At 44.3% G+C, this 19,018-nt stretch overlaps 1 protein-coding gene across 3 annotated transcripts in view; it reads right to left on the minus strand.

Moving 5' to 3' along the window:
* Positions 1 to 7,806: 7,806 nt before the first annotated feature.
* The window catches only part of EXOG (endo/exonuclease (5'-3'), endonuclease G-like), a 24,826-nt gene continuing 13,614 nt past the window's right edge, over positions 7,807 to 19,018 (minus strand). The window contains exons 6-7 of one of the 3 annotated variants that reach the window (XR_824887.1): positions 8,344 to 11,325; positions 7,874 to 8,172 (exon numbers count right to left, since the gene is read on the minus strand). Coding sequence is in view for 1 of the 3 variants with exons in the window: in XM_010835499.1 (XP_010833801.1) it covers positions 10,864 to 11,325 (462 nt within the window). In the remaining 2 variants the exon portion in view is untranslated. Of the gene's footprint in view, positions 11,326 to 19,018 lie in introns of all 3 variants that reach the window. The other 2 variants (XR_824886.1, XM_010835499.1) reach the window with 2 other exon arrangements.

The following is a 19,018-nucleotide window of genomic DNA, read 5'->3' on the forward strand; positions in this document are numbered from 1 at the left end:
CTGGAGGGGGTAGGGAGTTTTATACCATCCAAGGAGCAGGCGTGAACAGCTCACAGACAAGTCTCGGATTAGTTAGCAGCAAACCATCTCATCCTCTGTCGTCCCCTTCTCCTCCTGCCCTCAATCTTTCCCAGCATCAGGGTCTTTTCAAATGAGTCGGCTCTTCGCATCAGGTGGCCAAAGAATTGGAGTTTCAGCTTCAACATTAGTCCTTCCTATGAATACTCAGGACTGATCTCCTTGCAATGCAAGAGACTCTCAAGAGTCTTCTCCAACACCACAGTTCAAAAGCATCAATTCTTCAGTGCTCAGCTTTCTTCACAGTCCAACTCTCACATCCATACATGACCACTGGAAAAACCATAGCCTTGACTAGATGGACCTTTGTTGGCAAAGTAATATCTCTGCTTTTTAATATCCTATCTAGGTTGGTCATAACTTTCCTTCCAAAGAGTGTCTTTTAATTTCATGGTTACAATCACCATCTGCAGTGATTTTGGAGCCCAGAAAAATAAAGTCAGCCACTGTTTCCACGGTTTCCCCATCTATATCCCATGAAGTGATGGGACCGGATGCCATGATCTTAATTTTCTGAATGTTGAGCTTTAAGACAACTTTTTCACTTTCATCGAGAGGCTCTTTAGTTCTTCTTCACTTTCTGCCATAAGGGTGGTGTCATCTGCATATCTGAGGTTACTGATATTTCTCCCGGCAATTTGATTCCAGCTTGTGCTTCCTTCAGCCCAGCATTTCTCATGATGTACTCTGCATGTAAGTTAAATAAGCAGAGTGACAATATACAGCCTTGACGTACTCCTTTTCCTATTTGGAACCAGTCTGTTGTTCCATGTTTAGTCTAACTGTTGCTTCCTGACCTGCGTACAGGTTTCTCAACAGGCAGGTCAGGTGGTCTGGTGTTCCCATCTCTTTCAGAATTTTCCAGTTTATTGTGATCCACACAGTCAAAGGCTTTGACATAGTCAATAAAGCAGAAATAGATGTTTTTCTGGAACTCTCTTGCTTTTTCAATGATCCAGCAGATGTTGGCAATTTGATCTCTGGTTCCTCTGCCTTTTCTAAAACTAGCTTGAATATCTGGAAGTTCACAGTTCACGTATTGCTAAAGCCTGGCTTGGAGAATTCACTGATTGCTGAGGAAGGCTTTCTTATCTCTTCTGGCTAGTCTTTGGAACTCTGCATTCAAATGGGTATATCTTTCCTTTTCTCCTTTGCTTTTCGCTTCTCTTCTTTTCACAGCTATTTGTAAGGCCTTCTCAGACAGCCATTTTGCTTTTTTGCATTTCTTTTTCTTGGGGGTTGTCTTGATCCCTGTCTCCTGTACAATGTCATGAACCTCTGTCCATAGTTCATCAGGCACTCTGTCTATCAGATCTAGTCCCTTAAATCTATTTCTCACTTCACTGTATAGTCATAAGGGATTTGATTTAGGTCATACCTGAATGGTCTAGTGGTTTTCCCCACTTTCTTCAATTTTAGTCTGAATTTGGCAATAAGGAGTTCATGATCTGAACCACAGTCAGCTCCCGGTCTTGTTTTTGCTGACTGTATAGAGCTTCTCCATCTTTGGCTGCAAAGAATATAATCAGTCTGATTTTGGTGTTGACCATCTGGTGATGTCCATGTGTAGAGTCTTCTCTTGTGTTGTTGGAAGAGGGGAATAATCCTGCCTAATATAGGGAATGGACACAGAGTTGGAAATAATCTTGATTTCCAAGCTCAGCATCACTATTTTGTGTTAAGAAAATATTAACTCTCTTTTAAATTGCTTTGCCATATCACCTAGACAAACATTTGGAAAGTATTAGATGTTTTACAATGAAGATCACTGCAGACAGTGACTGCAGCCATGAAATTAAAAGATGTTTGCTCCTTGGAAGGTAAGCTATGACAAACCTAGATAGCATACTAAAAAACCAGAGACATCACTTTGCTGACAAAGGTCCATATAATCAAAGCTACGATTTTTCCAGTAGTCATGTACGATATGAGAGTGAGACCATAAAGAAGGCCAAACACCAAAGAATTGATGCTTTCAAATTGTGGTTCTGGAGAAGACTCTTGAGAGTTCCTTGAAATGCAAGGCAATCAAACCAGTCAATCCTACAAGAAATCAACCCTGAGTATTCATTGGAAGGACTGATGGGCCAATACTTTGGCCCACCTGATGCGTAGAGCCTACTCACTGGAAAAGACCCTGATGCTGGCAAAGACTGAAGGCAAAAGGAGAAGAGGTCAACAGAAAATTAGATGGTTAGAGAGTATCACTGATTCAATGGCCGTGAAATTGAGCAAACTCCAAGAGACAGTGAAAGAGGAGTCTGGCATGCTGCAGTTGGTGGGGTCACGAAGATTCGGACGTGACTTAGCGACTGGATGACAACAATACCATGAAGACAATGGTTAAAGTACACCTTTGCAGTGTTTTTCAAAAGAGCCCTATTTTAGTTGTCAAATAAGAAAATAATTTTTGAAGTGTTTCCTTTTTACCTATATTTAGTAACCAAGTCACCTTTTCCTAGGAGGCTATAGCTTGAGCTTGGGCTTCCCAGGTGGCACAGCGATAAAGAATCTGCCTGCTAATGCAGGAGCTGCAGGTTCGAAGATCTCCTGGAGAAAGAAATGGCAACCCACCGCAGTATTCTTGCCTGGAAAATTCCATGGACAGTGGAGCCTGGCAGGTTACCATCCACGGGGTCGCAAAGAGTGGGACACAACAGAGCGACTGAGCACCACATACATGGTAGCTTGAGCTTTCTCGTTTGTTATTACTGTTTTTAAAGCAGGAGAAAGCTTTCATGATTATAAGACTTTGAAAACATAAGGTTGTATCTGGCAGTGGATATACTGTTTTGAAAATGGCTGATGATATCCTTAAGTCTGATAAAGTTTCCAGGAGTATAGAAACGTGTCTGAACCCATGTCCATTACGGCCAGCTAGCTCCCACTTTGGATGTCTGAACCACAGTTATTTCATTTTAATTTTTTAATGTAAGTTTTTTAAATGGCTAAAGCAGATGTACTACGCATGTTTAACAGGCCACAAACAGGCTGTTTTGATCACTCCAAGTTCAAATTCAATCCTGTGCAAGCCAGAATGATGTCCCCATACCTCAACATGTGAAAATGTCTTTCAGCATGTTCCCCATTCGATTGCAGATGTTTCCATAAACACCACTGATAAAGCACGACATTTCTCCGACGCTGCCAGGGTGGCTCAGTTGCCTGCTCTGGGTCCACTTATGTCCCTTGGTGCTAAGCCTTTTTTTTTCCTGCCTAGTTCTCCACTCGGGGAGAATGAATCAGATATCACAAACAAGCTCAGAGCTGTGCTATTGGGGAAGTGCTTTGCAGGCTGTGCACTTTATCACTTAATTGTCACACAGGCACTGCACGCACGCTTTTGGCAGTGCACAGAAAACAGGCACCGATTGAACAGTTAGACTCTGTGGCATCTTCACTAGAGACTTTTCTTTTCATCCTGAATATTGGGGTCAGAAGTAAAACAGTAACTTTCCGTTTTGATAGGGAGACAACATTTGGTGGACAGTGCGACTGAGTGAGCTGGGCGGTTCTTACAGGCCTGGTTCAGCTGTTCAGGTCGGCTGTTCTTCCACTGCTGTCGTCTTTTCACCTTGGTGCAGGTGTCATTTGGGGTCAGCAAGCTTTTCTGTAGGCCCTTCTTAAATGCAAAGTGCAAACTCAAGTCAGTGTCCTTCATTCTTGTCGTACAGATGCTAGTTAAGAGTGCCCCTGTTACTGGCCACATAAGAATCCGTGCAAAGAGTCAGGGAATGGCCTTAAGTCTTGGAGATAAAATCAACTTGTCTCAGAAGAAAAATAGTATATAAGAATAAACAAAAAAGTCTTTGCAGCTTTACAGTTAAAATCTAGGTATGGGCTTACTGGACTCCAACATCTTTTGTACTCTTTTTGTGCTTTGTGTTATATAGAATCTGAGTTCATGCTGAATGCATTCCAGCCAATAATTTATAGCCTTTCCCTTAAATCAAGATTGATTTTAAAATTATACTTTGTCTTTTGTCTTAACAGTTTTGAATGCTGTCCTCAAAGTATATAATGTTTCTCACATGTATCAAGACCATTTTCACAGTACAATAAACAGATCTATTCCTAAAAAAAAAAAAAAAGTGCCTGACCAGGGTCCTTTACTCTGGCTTAGCCCTTTCGGCCGTGTCTTTTCCAGCGCACATAATCCCTTAGCTGTAGGTCACACGGCATCTGATCTTCATCCAGAGAGAGAGGACTGTGACTGGCTTTGGAAACATGCTTAAAACACCCTTTTACTAGTTCCAATAAACTGTGTACTAATATAGCAATAAAGAGCCATTTTGGACATAGATAATAAATACAAAGCCTCAGTAAACACATAACTGCAACATCAACACGTGTATAAAACTGAAATATCATTTTTTTCTCTCTAGATTATCTTCATTTTTACTAAACCCAGACTAATTAAGGCTGATTTGTTCAAAGTCAGTCTGGTCTCAATAAACGTGGCCTGATTGCTTATATACACTTAATTGCTTATATGGGCTTGTATTTATTTATTATGCTGCACTGTGTGGCTTGTGACATCCTAGTCCCGACCAGGGATTGAACCCATGCTTCCTGCATTGGAAGCACACAGTCTTAACCACTGGACCACCAGGTAAGTCCCTGGGCTCTTTAAAATTGGTTGCACTGGAACTTTTCAGTAGGAATCTCACATTGAACTTCTGAAGGCCTCTCAAGGCCAGGAAAGCCATGCCAGTGGCTTGCCTTCAGATTCTGCCTGTGATACCTATAGACTGAGTACACTGTCTTTTTTCCAGGTCCCAATAATCTCTAGATTCCTACACATGACAAGGGAGTTTTTTTCATTCACCTGATAAGGTTGCTCAGAACCTAAGAGTTCCTCCAATTTCTGGAGAAACCAGGTAGAGACAAAACAAAAATATTTTAATTTTACCCATAGGTGTAAATTACCATATTGTTGTAAATCACAAGAGAAAAGGAGCTTTTATCTGAAAAACAATGATTAGTAGCCCGAAGTATGTCAGACAAGTTGTAAAAATCACAATCATATTGAGCAGTTCACTTAATCTCAGATAATTCATCTTTGTTCTGTTTGAGTCCGGTTTTCCCATTCGTTTTGTTGACCTTGCCTGGTGACTGAGGACGCTACTGACAGTGATCATTTCAAAAAGTCTGTGACGTTTTTAAGGACTGTATGATCTGTCCTGTGGAGTGAGTGTGTTGGTCACTGGAACTTGCAGAAACTATACTCCGAGTGCGAGACACATTTTCTAACCTCCTCCTCTTCGTTGTGACAGGATTGTCCTGCAGGATGGAAAGCTATAACCCACTGGATGAAGATGAGGTTTGTCGGGGAGCCAGGAAAAGCCGAGTGGCCCTCTTGGATGTCCCACGGCCCTGAGTTTTTTACTTTACAGCTACTGTTTATTAATTTTAAATTCCCTGACTTAGGAGTAAACCATTTCTGTGCTATAACAGAGATCAATCTTAACAACACAGAAAACTCTTTTCTTGAAGTACCCTTTTCACAACCCTTTTTATCACTTTCTGGATTCGTATTAATTCTTCCCTTATTTTTTCCATCCAGAAACAACCACCAACTTGTAGGACAAAATCATCATCATCATATTTTTCCCTCAAAAAAAAAAATCTCCAGTCCTTATACCTTCTTTAGCTGGTAATGCATCTCGTACATGCTTTAAACACCGAAATGGTTCCCTTCCCATTTTAGTAGCTTTAAAATCTTATTATAATTTTCAACCCCTAAAAAAACCCTTCCTCTCTAGTGAGAACAAGCAAGCAAGCAATTGTGAACTGTCTGTCATACTGGTGTCAGCAAACTTAAGAACATATTCTGTAACCTCTAAAAACAGGCATTTTTTCTAACTACAATTTCTTTTCTCAAAGTGGTATAAGACATGAGTCTAATGAACACAACTATCCTTAGTTTCCCTCTTGCAAAAGCAGGTAATTGCAGATTTCATTTGTAAACACTTTTCTTTAAGCCAATTAGAGCTCATGTACAAATTAACTTCAGCAACATTATTCAGACGCATACTCTGACATAAATACATCCAGACAGAGATCTCATTTTTTTTAAAATCTTTTTGTATTTCTTGACTCAGTCACTGCACTTAAATTTATCAGTTTATGAATAACAGTCACAATAGTCAAATTTGCACGTTTGATTTTAAAAGGATCTTTTTCTTCCCTCCTTTTTTCCCCCCTTTGACTTGAAGTTCTACCAATTAAAACTCAAGGCTGAAGTCCCAGGCAAAGTGGGCTGTGTTTGTACTTCAAGGGCACGGTAAGAGTTTACTTCAAGTTTTCTGCTAAGAATATTTTTGTTCTCTCAGGGTCAGTGTTCTGAAAAAAAGTATTTTTATCAAGCCAGTTTTCTCTAATTGTACATGCAAAAAGGATCAGTTTTGGAATTTCAAAACACTTTCAACCAATTTTCTCCACCTAAAGAATACTGTGACCACATGTAACCACATGGCGTTAGTTCTCTTTCCCTTATTTGCAGGTTCATAGATTGCCCAGTCTGCCAGAATTTTCCCTAGGAGGCTGTCAGATGGAATCAAAATGAAGATGTGCTTGCCATGTGTGTCAAACACTCGCTGGCAAAACCAAAGGCACACCATACCAGAGAAAACCAAACTTTGAAACAATACACGCACCCTAGTGTTCCATTCAGCACTATTCACAACAGCCAAGACACAGAAGCAACCTACATGTCCATCAGCAGAGCAAGGGGTAAAGAAGACGTGGTGCATGTATCGAACAGAGTACTTACTGCTCAGTCAAAAAAAAGAACAAAATAATGCCACAAGCAGCACCGTGGATGCAACCAGAGATTATTATACTAAGTGAAATACATCAGAATGAGAAAACAAACACCACATGAGGTCATTTTTAAGTGGAATCTAAAATGCAACACAAAAAAGCCTATGAGACAGAAACAGACTCACGGCCGTGGGGAACAGACCTGTGGCTGCCAGCGGGGAGGAGGCTGGGGTTAGCAGATGTAAGCTATTATATACAGAATGGATAAACAAATCCTACCGCATAGCACAGAGAACTGTATTAAGTATCTATGATGAACTATAATAGAAAATATATATATATGTAACTGAATTACTCAGCTGTATAGTACAAATTAATGCAACACTGTAACTCAACTATGCTTCAATTAAAAAAGACACAGTCCTGTGTCTACAACTTATTTTTTTAATACAATTTTAAATGGTTCAAGAAAAGAACGCAAATAAGACAGTATCGAGGGAGAGGACATTCACTATACTTGCAACTTCTCTGAAGGCCTGAAATTAACTCAAATGTATTATGTTACAGTGATCCCTAAAGGTACTGTGGTTTCAGGGCAGACCAGTAAAGTTTAGGAACACGAAAAAGAAGCCCCACCAACCACCAACCAAGCATCCAATCTCCCTTGCCCCAAATTATACAGAGTGCAGTGCCTCTCGTCAGCTCTGTGACCTAAGGGTTGGTCCCTAGAGGTGGGGGGCCTATGGTATCCTGTGATAGGTCGTCTCCATGACAACATCCAGCACAGCAGGCCTAGAGGCAGGCAAGAGCAGGAGCTCCACAGCCGATACGAGGCCACCCCTCACCAGCTCCACCAGAATGAATCAGAGGTTCGAGGAGGAGACCAGGGGCCCATGAAGGGGAAGGGCAGACAAGGTGGACGGGGGCGTGAGCAGGCAACACAACAGCAGGCCCTGGGTGGGGACAGGCACTGACGGGAAATTCGAGGTGCGTCATGCTGACACCAGTGACAGACAGGGGCTCAGGAGGATGAGGCCAGGGAGCCCGTGGGCACTCACGGTCACTCCTAGAGCAGGGCTGCAGGCTGCACCCGGCCCCGCAGGAAGCCGCTCCCTCCAGATCACACTCTGCCTCTCCTGCTGGGCTCCAGTCTAAGTCCTGAAGGTCGGACAGAGGTTTCCAGTTGGAAGACTGAGGCCTGAGGCCAGAAGCGCTGGCAGGGGTTTAAGGGGCTCGCATGCCCATCCTACCTTGGCCACTTGTGTGAGGTCCCCCTGCCACACGATACTGGTGACACAGTCTCAGTGCACAGACCAGAGAGCCCGAAGCCTCGAAATAAAGATGTCACTGTGAGTGGAGAGAGTAGGGAGCCCCTCACCCCCAGGCGGGCTCTCAGCAGCAGAGCCCCCAGCCTGGTCCTTCTCCCCGGCAGCACCCGGGGCTCCCTGGGTACATTGGGGTGGAAGGCAGAGTCCCAGGTACAGGAGCCCAAAAACTCACAGGACCGAGGAGTGCTGGACGGGGATCGGCTCAGGGCAGTAGTGAGGTGGAGACGCCTGGCCTACGGCTCTGCTGCGTCTGAGCCCCAGTTCTCAGACGTCCCACGGGAGGCGGCGGAAGTGATCCGATTCAGAGGAACGTCCTGAGCTCTATCTACACAGTGCTTCCGTTTCAAAGTTTGTCTTGAAGGGACTTACTGGAAGTGTGGAGACAACAATTCAGGCATCACTTGTCGTATGCCCACACAACTTTTGTATACGATAGTGAGGACTGGGAGACGGCACACTTATATATATATATATTTAGTATGAGTAGCTATCTCTATGTTCCACAACAACCAGGTAGCATTTTCTAACACGTTTTCTAATGACTAATTTTCTAATTAGAAAATTTCTAACATTTTCTAATTACGTTATAAAATGCGTTAGAACACTTGACGGATCTAAAAATCAAGATTCTCTACCATCCAGGTGAAGACAGAGGAGCGAGAATGGCATGGGAATAATGCCCCGTCTGACAGAAATGCCCGCGGGGGCCTGGGGACATCAGATGGGGCTCGCCCCTGAAGGGCAGCAGGACCTCTGCCCCAGAGCCACCCTTGGGCTCCTGGAGAAACACCCAGATTGTATCACCTCTCCGATAAGGAGAGAAAGTAACAGATTTTTTTTTGGTTCCACAGTGACATTTTGGCTTTTTCTCCCTGAGAAGAAAAAGACAGGCACAAGCTAATGGGGAACAGTGTGTTAAGAGAGGCCGGTATTAATCAGGCTGGGGCATTCTGACCCTCCTTCCCAACTTCTTTCTTTTTTACCCAAAGAAAGCAGAACAAGATCTACCATTACCATCTTACCTTTATCTTTTCCTTTAACGTAATTTTATTTATTTTGGGCTGTGCTGAGCCTTTGCTGCGGTGAGAGGGGGCTGCTCTTCGTTGCCGTGTACAGGCTGCTCGCTGCGGGGGCCTCTCCTTGCAGAGCTCGGGCTCTAAGCGCTCAGGCTCACGCTGTGGCGTGCATGGGCCTAGCTGCTCCGTGGCACGTGGGATCTTCCAAGATCAGGGATTGAGCTCGTGTCCCCTGCGCTGGCAGGCAGATCCTTAACCTCTCAACCACCAGGGAAATCCCTCGTGCCTTTATCTTAACGTTTTGGCATTTCTGCTAGAGATAAACACATCAACACCAAGAAAACTGTTCTGGTAACACCACTTGGAAAGACAGCAGTGATGGGACACAGTCAGACAAGTGCCTGTATGATATTTTAAGATATTTTACTGCCTACGCTGATGACAGCCCATGAGAGGATCCCACGCAAATCCCAAACTGGAGACCTGGCTCAGAAACACAGCCACTGCCTCCCCTAGAGCTGGCTGTCTTCGGGTCTTTGGCCCAACCACCTGCCCGCTGCCATCCACATAGACAAGCAAGACAAAGGTGAGCAGGTCACAAGCTGGTGACTCTGCAGGCACAGACCCTTCTTAGGTTCCTCAACCTCTGGGACAAAAGGCCCATCTGGAAAGCAACAAACCCATGGATTTGGCACCAGCCGGTCACTAGAAGAACCGCATTTCTGAAGGCAAGTAGGGCTCTGATAAACCCCAGAAAGCACTGACCTCTCCATTTAATCACTGTGACTACTTCTTCCCAAAGAACTAAGGAGGGTTCAAGTCAGAGGACATTCAAGTCTCTCTGGCTGGACGGCAGACAAGAAACCAGACGCTCTCACCAAGTGGGCCTCAGGCTCACAGACACCCGTGGAAGAACGTCTTTCTGAGTCAAAGCCTCTGTGTCAGAGATGACTTCAACATACCCCACGTGGGGTGCCTCGTTCCTCGTGGATTACTTCTTTGGGAAGATGAACTTTGGGCAAAACACTTAAGCTCTCCAAGCCTCAGCTTCCTCATGGGTAAGATGAGGACAGTGCCGTTTCCCTCAGAGGGTAGTTGTGGGATAATACATGGAAAGCAATGAGCTTTGTATACACGACCCACTAAGTGAGCAGAAAATGCAGGTGCTGGGGGCTTCTACATGGCAGAAGAGGAGAAACAGTGGGTCCACGAGAGGAGCTACGAGAAAGAAATATACAATGCATGTGGCCAGGATAATGCATAGAGGCGTTAGACCAACTCTAGAGGCGTTAGACCAACCCACGTCTAATTAACAAAAACATATAAATAATACTGGGCTCCAAGAAGGCTGAGCAGATACAAAGACCCTGTACGACTTGGAGACAGAAAGTGTAACACCTTCACATCCAGTACCTCCGAAGGGACACATCAGCAGACACAGCCCTCCGGTTAGCCTGACACAGGACCAGCCCATGATCGGCAGGTGCTAACAGTTTCCTTATATAATCACTTCCTGTGTCAAATACTATTCCAACCGAAAAATCTGACATCTTTCACCTTTTGGGGAGAAATTTGGTCTGAAATTTAGGATTCCACCATTTTAAGAACAGAGTCGCTAAAATACAGTATCCCGAAGAGGCCACACCCACTTCCTTACGTTCACGCTTCTGAGAGAACTACGAGGGCTTTTCCTCCAGGACGCCTGACCGCTCCTGAGCTCGGAGTTCTTCCAGTTTCTTCTCGTAGCGAGTCATGAAGTACTCGTCGGGCTCGATGCCCGCGTTTCGAAGGTTTTCCAGGACCTTTTCCAGTCTGACTACCGATCGGGCCCCCTCTACCTTTCTTGTGCTCAGGTACAGGGTGAACTCCCGGAAGTCCAGGAGCTTACAGGTGTCCACCGAGCAGATGTTCCTGATGTCACTAGTTCTATCCAGATGTGGGAAAAACACCAGTCCCGACAGCTTCTCCAGGTCCTGCAGGCTCACCTGGAACTCACTCAACTGGGGCTGGAAGCCAATGGCCTTGTTGGGCACCACGAAGGCCCCGAGGGCCAGGGGCTCAGCAGACCCCGCGCTTCTGCGTGCCAGGATCACCTTGTACAGGTGGGAGGGCACTGCCACGTTGTCCTCGCCGATCACCTAGGGAACAAAGCAGCTGTATCAGCGATGCTAATGTGCACTGCTAAGTCACTTCAGTCATGTCCAACTCTTTGCAGCCCCACGGACTGCAGCCTGCCAGGCTCCTCCGTCCATGGGATTCTCCAGGCAAGAATACTGGAGTGGGTTGCCCTGCGACCCAGGGATTAAACCCAGGTCACTCATGTCTCCTGCACTGGCAGGCAGGTTCTTTACCACTAATGGCAGTTGGGAAGCCCAATTTGCACTGTACTGTTCTTAGTCACTCATTGTGTCCGACTCCTTGAGACCCCATGGACTGTAGCCCGCCAGGCTCCTGTGTCTATGGGATTCTCCAGGCAAGAATAATGAAGTGGGTTGCCATGCCCTCCTCCCAACCCAGGTCTCCCACATTGAGGTGGATTCTTTACCCTCTGAGCTACCAGGGAAGCAAGTCCCAAATATTTCCTGAAAAGACTTCCAGATGCAATTCCAAAAATGCACTTAACAAGCTACTCCACCCCATCCCAATGGATTTCAATTCAACTGTCAAAGGTAATAATAAACCAAGACAGATTCTCAGAGAAGATGAGCATTTAACAGGTAGATTCTGATCATCTTTAAAGTAAGGTCACACCAAAGACCAGGGCTCCCATTCTCTGCTCTCTTTGTAGGACAAAGGAATGCCAGGAGTGAGTCCTGGGTGTTTCAATGGACAAGAAAAGCCGTTGCCTTCTCTGTCTCATAATCAGAACTTTCGGTGCTAACATTCAATAGTCAAAACTGCCAGCTCAGGAACTCCCAGCTCTAGAAATAAAAATATGGCCTAGTTTATCAAATTCACTAGGGAGCTAAACAGCCTTTCAAGAAGCAGCCAGACAGACCACATCAGGATCGCTATCTCCAGTGTCACCTAGACTGCGGCTCATTTTTAAAATTACATTAGGTAAATGTAAATGCCGTCTGCTCAGAGCTCTGCACACTCGCATCTGCCATCAAACACACAACTCCTGAATGTGTCATCAAATTTAACACTTTGTAAAGGTCTCCACACGATGAAGCAGCCAGAGCCCGGTTCAGGCCTGCAGACAACTTGGTCGCCTGTGCAGGCTGGCTGTAATAATGAAGTAACACTGTTAGGAAACCTGTTCAGATTTCCTTCCAATTGGCCTAAGAGCCATTATCTGTTTTCTGCAAAAGAAAAAGTGAGCATCCGTTTCCTTAATGGCCTCCAATAAAATGACGCGATGCCACAACAGCATGCTGTGCTGGCCCCGGTCCTCCCAGGCCCGCCCGCCCTCTAAGAGGCCTCCCTTCCAGACCCAAACCGCCAGCTTGGGCAGGCCCCGCCGGCAGCCCAGATAAGACAGAGGGACCAGAGCCGGAGAGGGTTCGCTTCTGCCTTCCCCAGCTCCTACCCACGCGGCACAGCCCAACGACTCAGGCCATCTGCTGCCTAGCACGCAGGGAGGCCCCGCCACCACGACCCACCACAGGGGTGCGGGGAAGACCCACCCAGAGGAGTGATCTCTAACTAGCTGTCCTGGAAGTTAGTGCAAGCGGTTGGTCAGGGTGCGGTTTAGAGTAAGGTTCACGGAACTGCACAGCCTACGTGACCCCCTCCAACAAGTCACAGACCAAAAAACACACCGAAGTGAACCCGATGGGGTGCACAACGAGCGCACAGATCACCAAGAGATGTTCACTCAAGAATGCAACTCAGAGGCGCTGTGCCCGGCATGCTGGAAATACTAAAGGAATAAGGCTGAAAGTAAGTAAATACAGCTCGCGCTGCTCTCAGAAGCGTCCCATGGCGGGGAGCAGTCAACACCCACAGTTTTCACTGCAGGTAGAATGTGGTGAGATATCAATAGAGCATCAAGGCCTGCGCTGAGGGCGTGGGTGCAGAGGAAGTCAGGAACCAGAACTGAGGGCAGGGCAGCAGCTGCACAGGGTTTACAGGGAGGGGAGTCTAAATGGCCTTCAAGCTGGGAGCCAACAGTTAAGCAAATCCTTGGTGCCACCTGGTGGACATCTCCATCACTGCAGCGCAGACCTCAGAATGCCACTATGATGAGCCTTCAAGACCAGTCACTTGAATATTTTCTCTCCTCATGGACTCTGTACACACACAAATGACAACTCTCAAAAATAATTAGTAGGTCAAGCCCGTGTACTGCCAACCAGGGTTTCTAATAACCCCGGTTCATTAAATTCTAGGCAAAAGTAAAGAAGCTTGACATTTTAAGATTCATTGTTTAACCTCATGGAAATCTACCATTTCTATTAGATTTTCAAAAACACTCACACACCTAGGGAACCTCCAATACTGCTTTTCAGAAACTGCACGGACACAGGAATTCCTTCTAAGAACCACAAAGTGTGACTCTTCCACCCGTGATCTTCTTGCAGTATTTCAACAAAAGGGGAGTAAGATATTCTTCACAGAAATAGAAAAATAGAAACTTAGCCACTCACTATCTGCTGATTCAGTCTGCTTTGTTCTCAGAAAGTAAACATCTTTAAGCTGCCTAATACAGGAACCAGTATTATTTGGAAATTCAGAAAACTCATTTCTTCATTGCATTTAAAACTTAAAAAAAAAAAAAAACCCTAAATATTTTAAAACTCTTTGTAGACAACTCAACCTACAACATAAATTCTTCCTATTTTCAGGAAAATTGGAAGACTTTCAGAATATGTTTCTAGAAAACAGGGCACCAAAACAGAATAGTTCAGCAAATTGAAACCCCAGAGACCTAAGGCTTTGCACTAAGTTGCAAGTCACAGCCACGGTATCTTCTTTTTTCATTCATAAAATGGCTAGTAACGATCCCCAAGCAGTCCATCTCTGAATAGTTCCGTAGACACAAAGACACATTAGTTGACAAAAGGATTTTGAAATCTGCAAGGCCTATGTGAAAAGTTATTTTTGTACCAGACATCATTCGAGAGACAGGAATGAAACTGCATTTGGCACAAAAGATGGTTCTGCACCGGGACAGGGGAAATGTGGGATTAAGCAAGATGAGGCCAGTTCAAGGTGGACAAAAGGGATTCAGAAGAAAGGAGGCTGGACATAAATGATGCCAAAGGACCCAAGGGCTTAACCGATTTATCAGTAAATCAGCAATAGTCCTTTTCATATAATATTTAGGTATAAAAATATTTTACAAAGGAAATTCTTGCTGCTGTTAAATTACCAAAAAGCACTGAACTTGTGTCAAGGCTGTAATGAAAACTGGAAATCAACCGGGAGTGACGAGAAAATACAATACATATAACAATCATAAAGCTGGCACTCACTCACGACCTGAGATAAGCTTCCATACCTGCTGGCCTGAGCTTGTTTCTTCCCACCCAAGAGACAGAGATGACAATTTGCTTCCCCTGTCTCACCCCCAACTAACTCCTCACACTCAAAGCTGGGCCTTCATGCTGACTCCGTGCCAGAGAGACTGGCCACACACACACACCCAGGCTAAACGCGCTCTCTGTCGTGTCATATACGCAGCATCAAGAGGAAAAAAACATGTGCCTGCAAGACTCAGACAGATGTAACGTATCTGGTTACACTCCCTTGGTAAGACAATAAAAAGATATTCCAAAAATAAAACTGTTAGACACATCAAGAGATGAAGCCCTTAAAATAAAGTCAGACTAATCGAGTGAAAGAGACCGTGATGGTGTGATAAACAGGAAATCCTGACCTGAGCGAACAGAGGGACAAGTGAGGGCGTCAACAGGGGTCTGGCCGCCCCGTGTGCCACCTGTGAAGCCTCTACGGACACTCAAACCTCGGGAGACGGTCCTTCTCACACTGGGCACCCGCCCTGGGAGGGGGCGGGAGATGCCAAGCCAGTGAAACAAGCACATCTGCCCAGACGGTCACTTCTACTGAGTGATTTAGGATGGGGATAAGGAAATATATATATCTATAGATTTGCTTGCTTTTTTAATAAGACTATTATTTTTATTTACTTTTTGACCCCAGCCTGTAGCAGTGAAAGCACGGAGCCCTAACTACTAGACCACCAGGAAGTTCCCAAGACTTTATTATTTATTTATTTTGGCCTCATCACATGGCATGCAGGATACTAGTTCCCTGACCAGGGATTGAACCCCTGCCCCCTGTATTGGAAACTTGGGAGTCTTAACCATTGGATCCACCCAGGGAAGTTCCATAAGGAAATATTCATCCAATAAAAGAGTTGATTTCAATTAAATAGATATAGAAATTAAGACTACATAAAGATGAAATAGGAGATTTAAAAAAATAATTGCTGATCACATCAGCTGACGGCCTCGAAATCCCTGGAGGCATTATTTTTAATTTCCTTCCCCTTCTGGAATTAGTGGAAGTTTGGATAATGCTGTAGAAGGAAAAAAGACTACTAAGTACTTCTCACAGGACAACCCCACCACTGCCGAGCCGTCAAATCTGAAGCTCACTTTCTTGCCAGGACAATTATAATGTTCAGGCTGGAATCTTCAGGTATGTTTCATTTGCCTGGATTCCATCTCTTCTTGAAACAGGCACATGGCTGACCTAAGCTATAATAAAGGGGGTGATTGTGATTAGAGCTGTCAGATGACTCACTTCTGATAAAATCACTGCCTCTCATCGTCCTGCGGGCTCATGTTCGCTCCGGTCCTATGACGCTGCAGTTCTTTCCTACATATTCCAGCAGACATTTCTGCCTGGCTAGAAGGAACCCTCCTCTTGGCCCATTTTCTGCTCTTATTTTTGCACGCCAGCAACTGTCACTTGTAACTGCTCTCCATCCACACCATGTTTTACCTCCTGGCCTTAAGTTTCTACATATGAAGAGCAGAACCATCCCTTCACTGGAGACTTTCAAGAGCTTAAAGAACAACACTGTGAATGACGGGCAATTCTCATACAAGGAGAGAGACCCACGTTTGGATTTACCCCTTGACAATTACTAGCAATGTCACTTGGATGTGACCCCTTGAAACCTCAATTTCCTCCAATAAAAGAAGATAATCACTACCTGTTTGTAAGAGCTGTTTGCAAGGCCGGACCGGGATAGCATGAACAAAGCCACATACATACTGGGAGGTATACAAGGCCCTTGATAAATCCCAGTTCATCTGCTCCACTTCCTCCAAAGTGCACATACTAGATACACAAAAGCTTCACCACTAGATAGAAAAGTAAACAAATATGTCATTTTTATTAGCTATATTCTACTAAAATAAGGTTCAGAGTATAGTTGTAAACAAGAAGGAAATACTAAATAGACAGATTTAAGAAAACAAATCATGAACTGTCATACATAAGTGCAAAGCATCCCCTGGGAAATAGGATCCATGATTCAAATATGTATTTATTCCTTGAGAGGAACAGACCCACTTCAAGGGCTGGGCAATGCCACGTGCCCTTTCTTAGCATCTCTTAAGGACATGGTTTTATCCACAATAGTTTTATTACAAATTGCCAGAAAATAACCTGAATTTTTAGTTGGGCATTCAAGTTGAGCATTTGTACCTGCTGCAAATCTTTTTTTTTTTTTTTCCCCAAAAAAACTCTTTTTGAAGTGTAATTGATTTATAATGTATTTGCTGCAGGTATACAGCAAAGTCATTTAGTTTTGTATACACACACACATAGGTATTCTTTTTCAGATTCTACTCCATTACAGTCATTACAAGATATTTAATACAGTTCCCTGTTGGGAACTGTAAACAGCAGGGCCTTGTTTATCCTTTCATTTTTGCCTTCTTCCCTACACAAGTGCTCTAATCCAACTGTCTGAGGGACATACTGTTTCTTAGCACACATCCTACTTTTTCCTCCCTCTTCCCCTTGCCTAGCTTTGCCTCCCATGTCTGTTTTCCTTAGCCAAAGTCGCCCAAGTTCATATGCGCGTAGATTTATATGCATACATATATTTTTAGCCCAACTCAATTCTTTTTTTTAAAATTTATTTTATTTTTAAACTTTACAATATTGTATTGGTTTTTGCCAAATATTGAAATGAATCCGCCACAGGTATACATGTGTTCCCCATCCTGAACCCTCCTCCCTCCTCCCTCCCCATACCATCCCTCTGGGTCATCCCATTGCACCAGCCCCAAGCATCCAGTATCCTGCATCGAACCTGGACTGGCAACTCGTTTCATACATGATATTATACATGTTTCAATGCCATTCTCCCAAATCTCCCCACCCTCTCCCTCTCCCACAGAGTCCATAAGACTGTTCTATACATCAGTGTCTCTTTTGCTGTCCCAACTCAATTCTTAAAATGGTGAGCTCTGAGACAATTTTTCCAATTTAATTTACTAACGGATCATAGTTTTTCATGCTAAAAAATACACTAAAGATTTTTAAAGGTAAAATTCCACCTGCAGTCAAGTTTGATCTGAAAAACGATGCTGGGCTTCCCTGGCAGTCCAGCGGTTAAGAATACACCTGCCATGCCCTGTAATATTGTGGGAGGCCTCCACAACAGAGCAGCTGTTCACAGCTTCAGCAAAACCCGAGTACAAGTTATTAAGTAAAGGAACTGATGAAAGTTGTTGACTCAAAGACATAGAGAGAGAGAGAGAGATGACTTCCACGATGTGAAAGAGAGGAAAGAAGGGGAAGAGTATCCAAGAACACAGTTTGAAGCATTGCCGGGAGCCGGTGAGGCATTCCACTCGTGACAAAGGTCATGAGGAAGGAGGCTCGATATACGCAAAGGCGGGATGGAGCCTCAGGAGTCCCCCCGGATATTCTCGAGCATCTGCCCCCAAAAAACCAGAGTCTGCCTACTTTATTGCTTTGTGCTCTTACCTCTGACTTTACTGGGGGCTGTCCCCCACCACCATCTCGCTCTCTCTGTCAAAGAGTTAACTTACAGCTCCAATTAATAAAGTTCCTGGGCAATTAGGAGTGTTTAAATCCAAACCCCTCAGATGGCTCTCTAACTGACAAGTTTACCCGGACTCCTCAGCTATGCATACGATTGTTTACAGTCTCCCAGCCTCAAAAGGCAAGGGAAGCTTAAGATATTCAAATAGCTTAGAGCCTCTCAGAGAGTTAGAAACTGTCAGAATAAAACTAGTAAAAGATTTCATTGATGAACCAATGTTTGTTGCCAAGTTTTCACATACCCTGAATTGTATCCTTGAATATGTATTAATTAATATAGTTGGTATATAGAAAAAATAAGTAGTGGCCTTGGTGTTAGTAACTTTAGACCCTTAAGGTAATAAATTCTTTCCTTTGTTGTAAACCCATTACACATCCACCCTATAGGAATGCAATTTTATCTTCGGAAGATGGCGCCAAACCTTAAAATAATTACTCTTAGAGAAAATAAGTCTTTGTTGATAAGTCCTTGTCAAGAGTCATAAAATGTTAATAGGCCTTCTGGCCAGAAGATGATGTAAATCACCCAAACCATTTGTATACGATAAATTTGCAGGAAAGAAACCCTGGTTTTTGATAAGGGTCAAAGACTGCTGACTTTGCATCCCCTATTATCCTCTATGTGTAACTTAGGGTATATAAGCCCCTGTTGAAAATAAAGCTACGGGCCTTGCTCACCAGCGCTTGGTCTCCCCATGTCATTCTTCCCCTTAACTTCCAGCTGAGTCTCCATCTGGAGCGCGGATATCCTCTGCGACCATTTATTTGCCTGGGCTTCTAAGACCCACTCGAGAAGGTGTCTAAGGTGGGGCACCTTCCGCTATTCGAGAAGGC

This window comes from Bison bison, unplaced genomic scaffold (assembly GCF_000754665.1).
Source record: "Bison bison bison isolate TAMUID 2011002044 unplaced genomic scaffold, Bison_UMD1.0 scf7180017864043, whole genome shotgun sequence".
In the NCBI taxonomy this organism is placed as follows: Eukaryota; Metazoa; Chordata; class Mammalia; order Artiodactyla; family Bovidae; genus Bison; species Bison bison.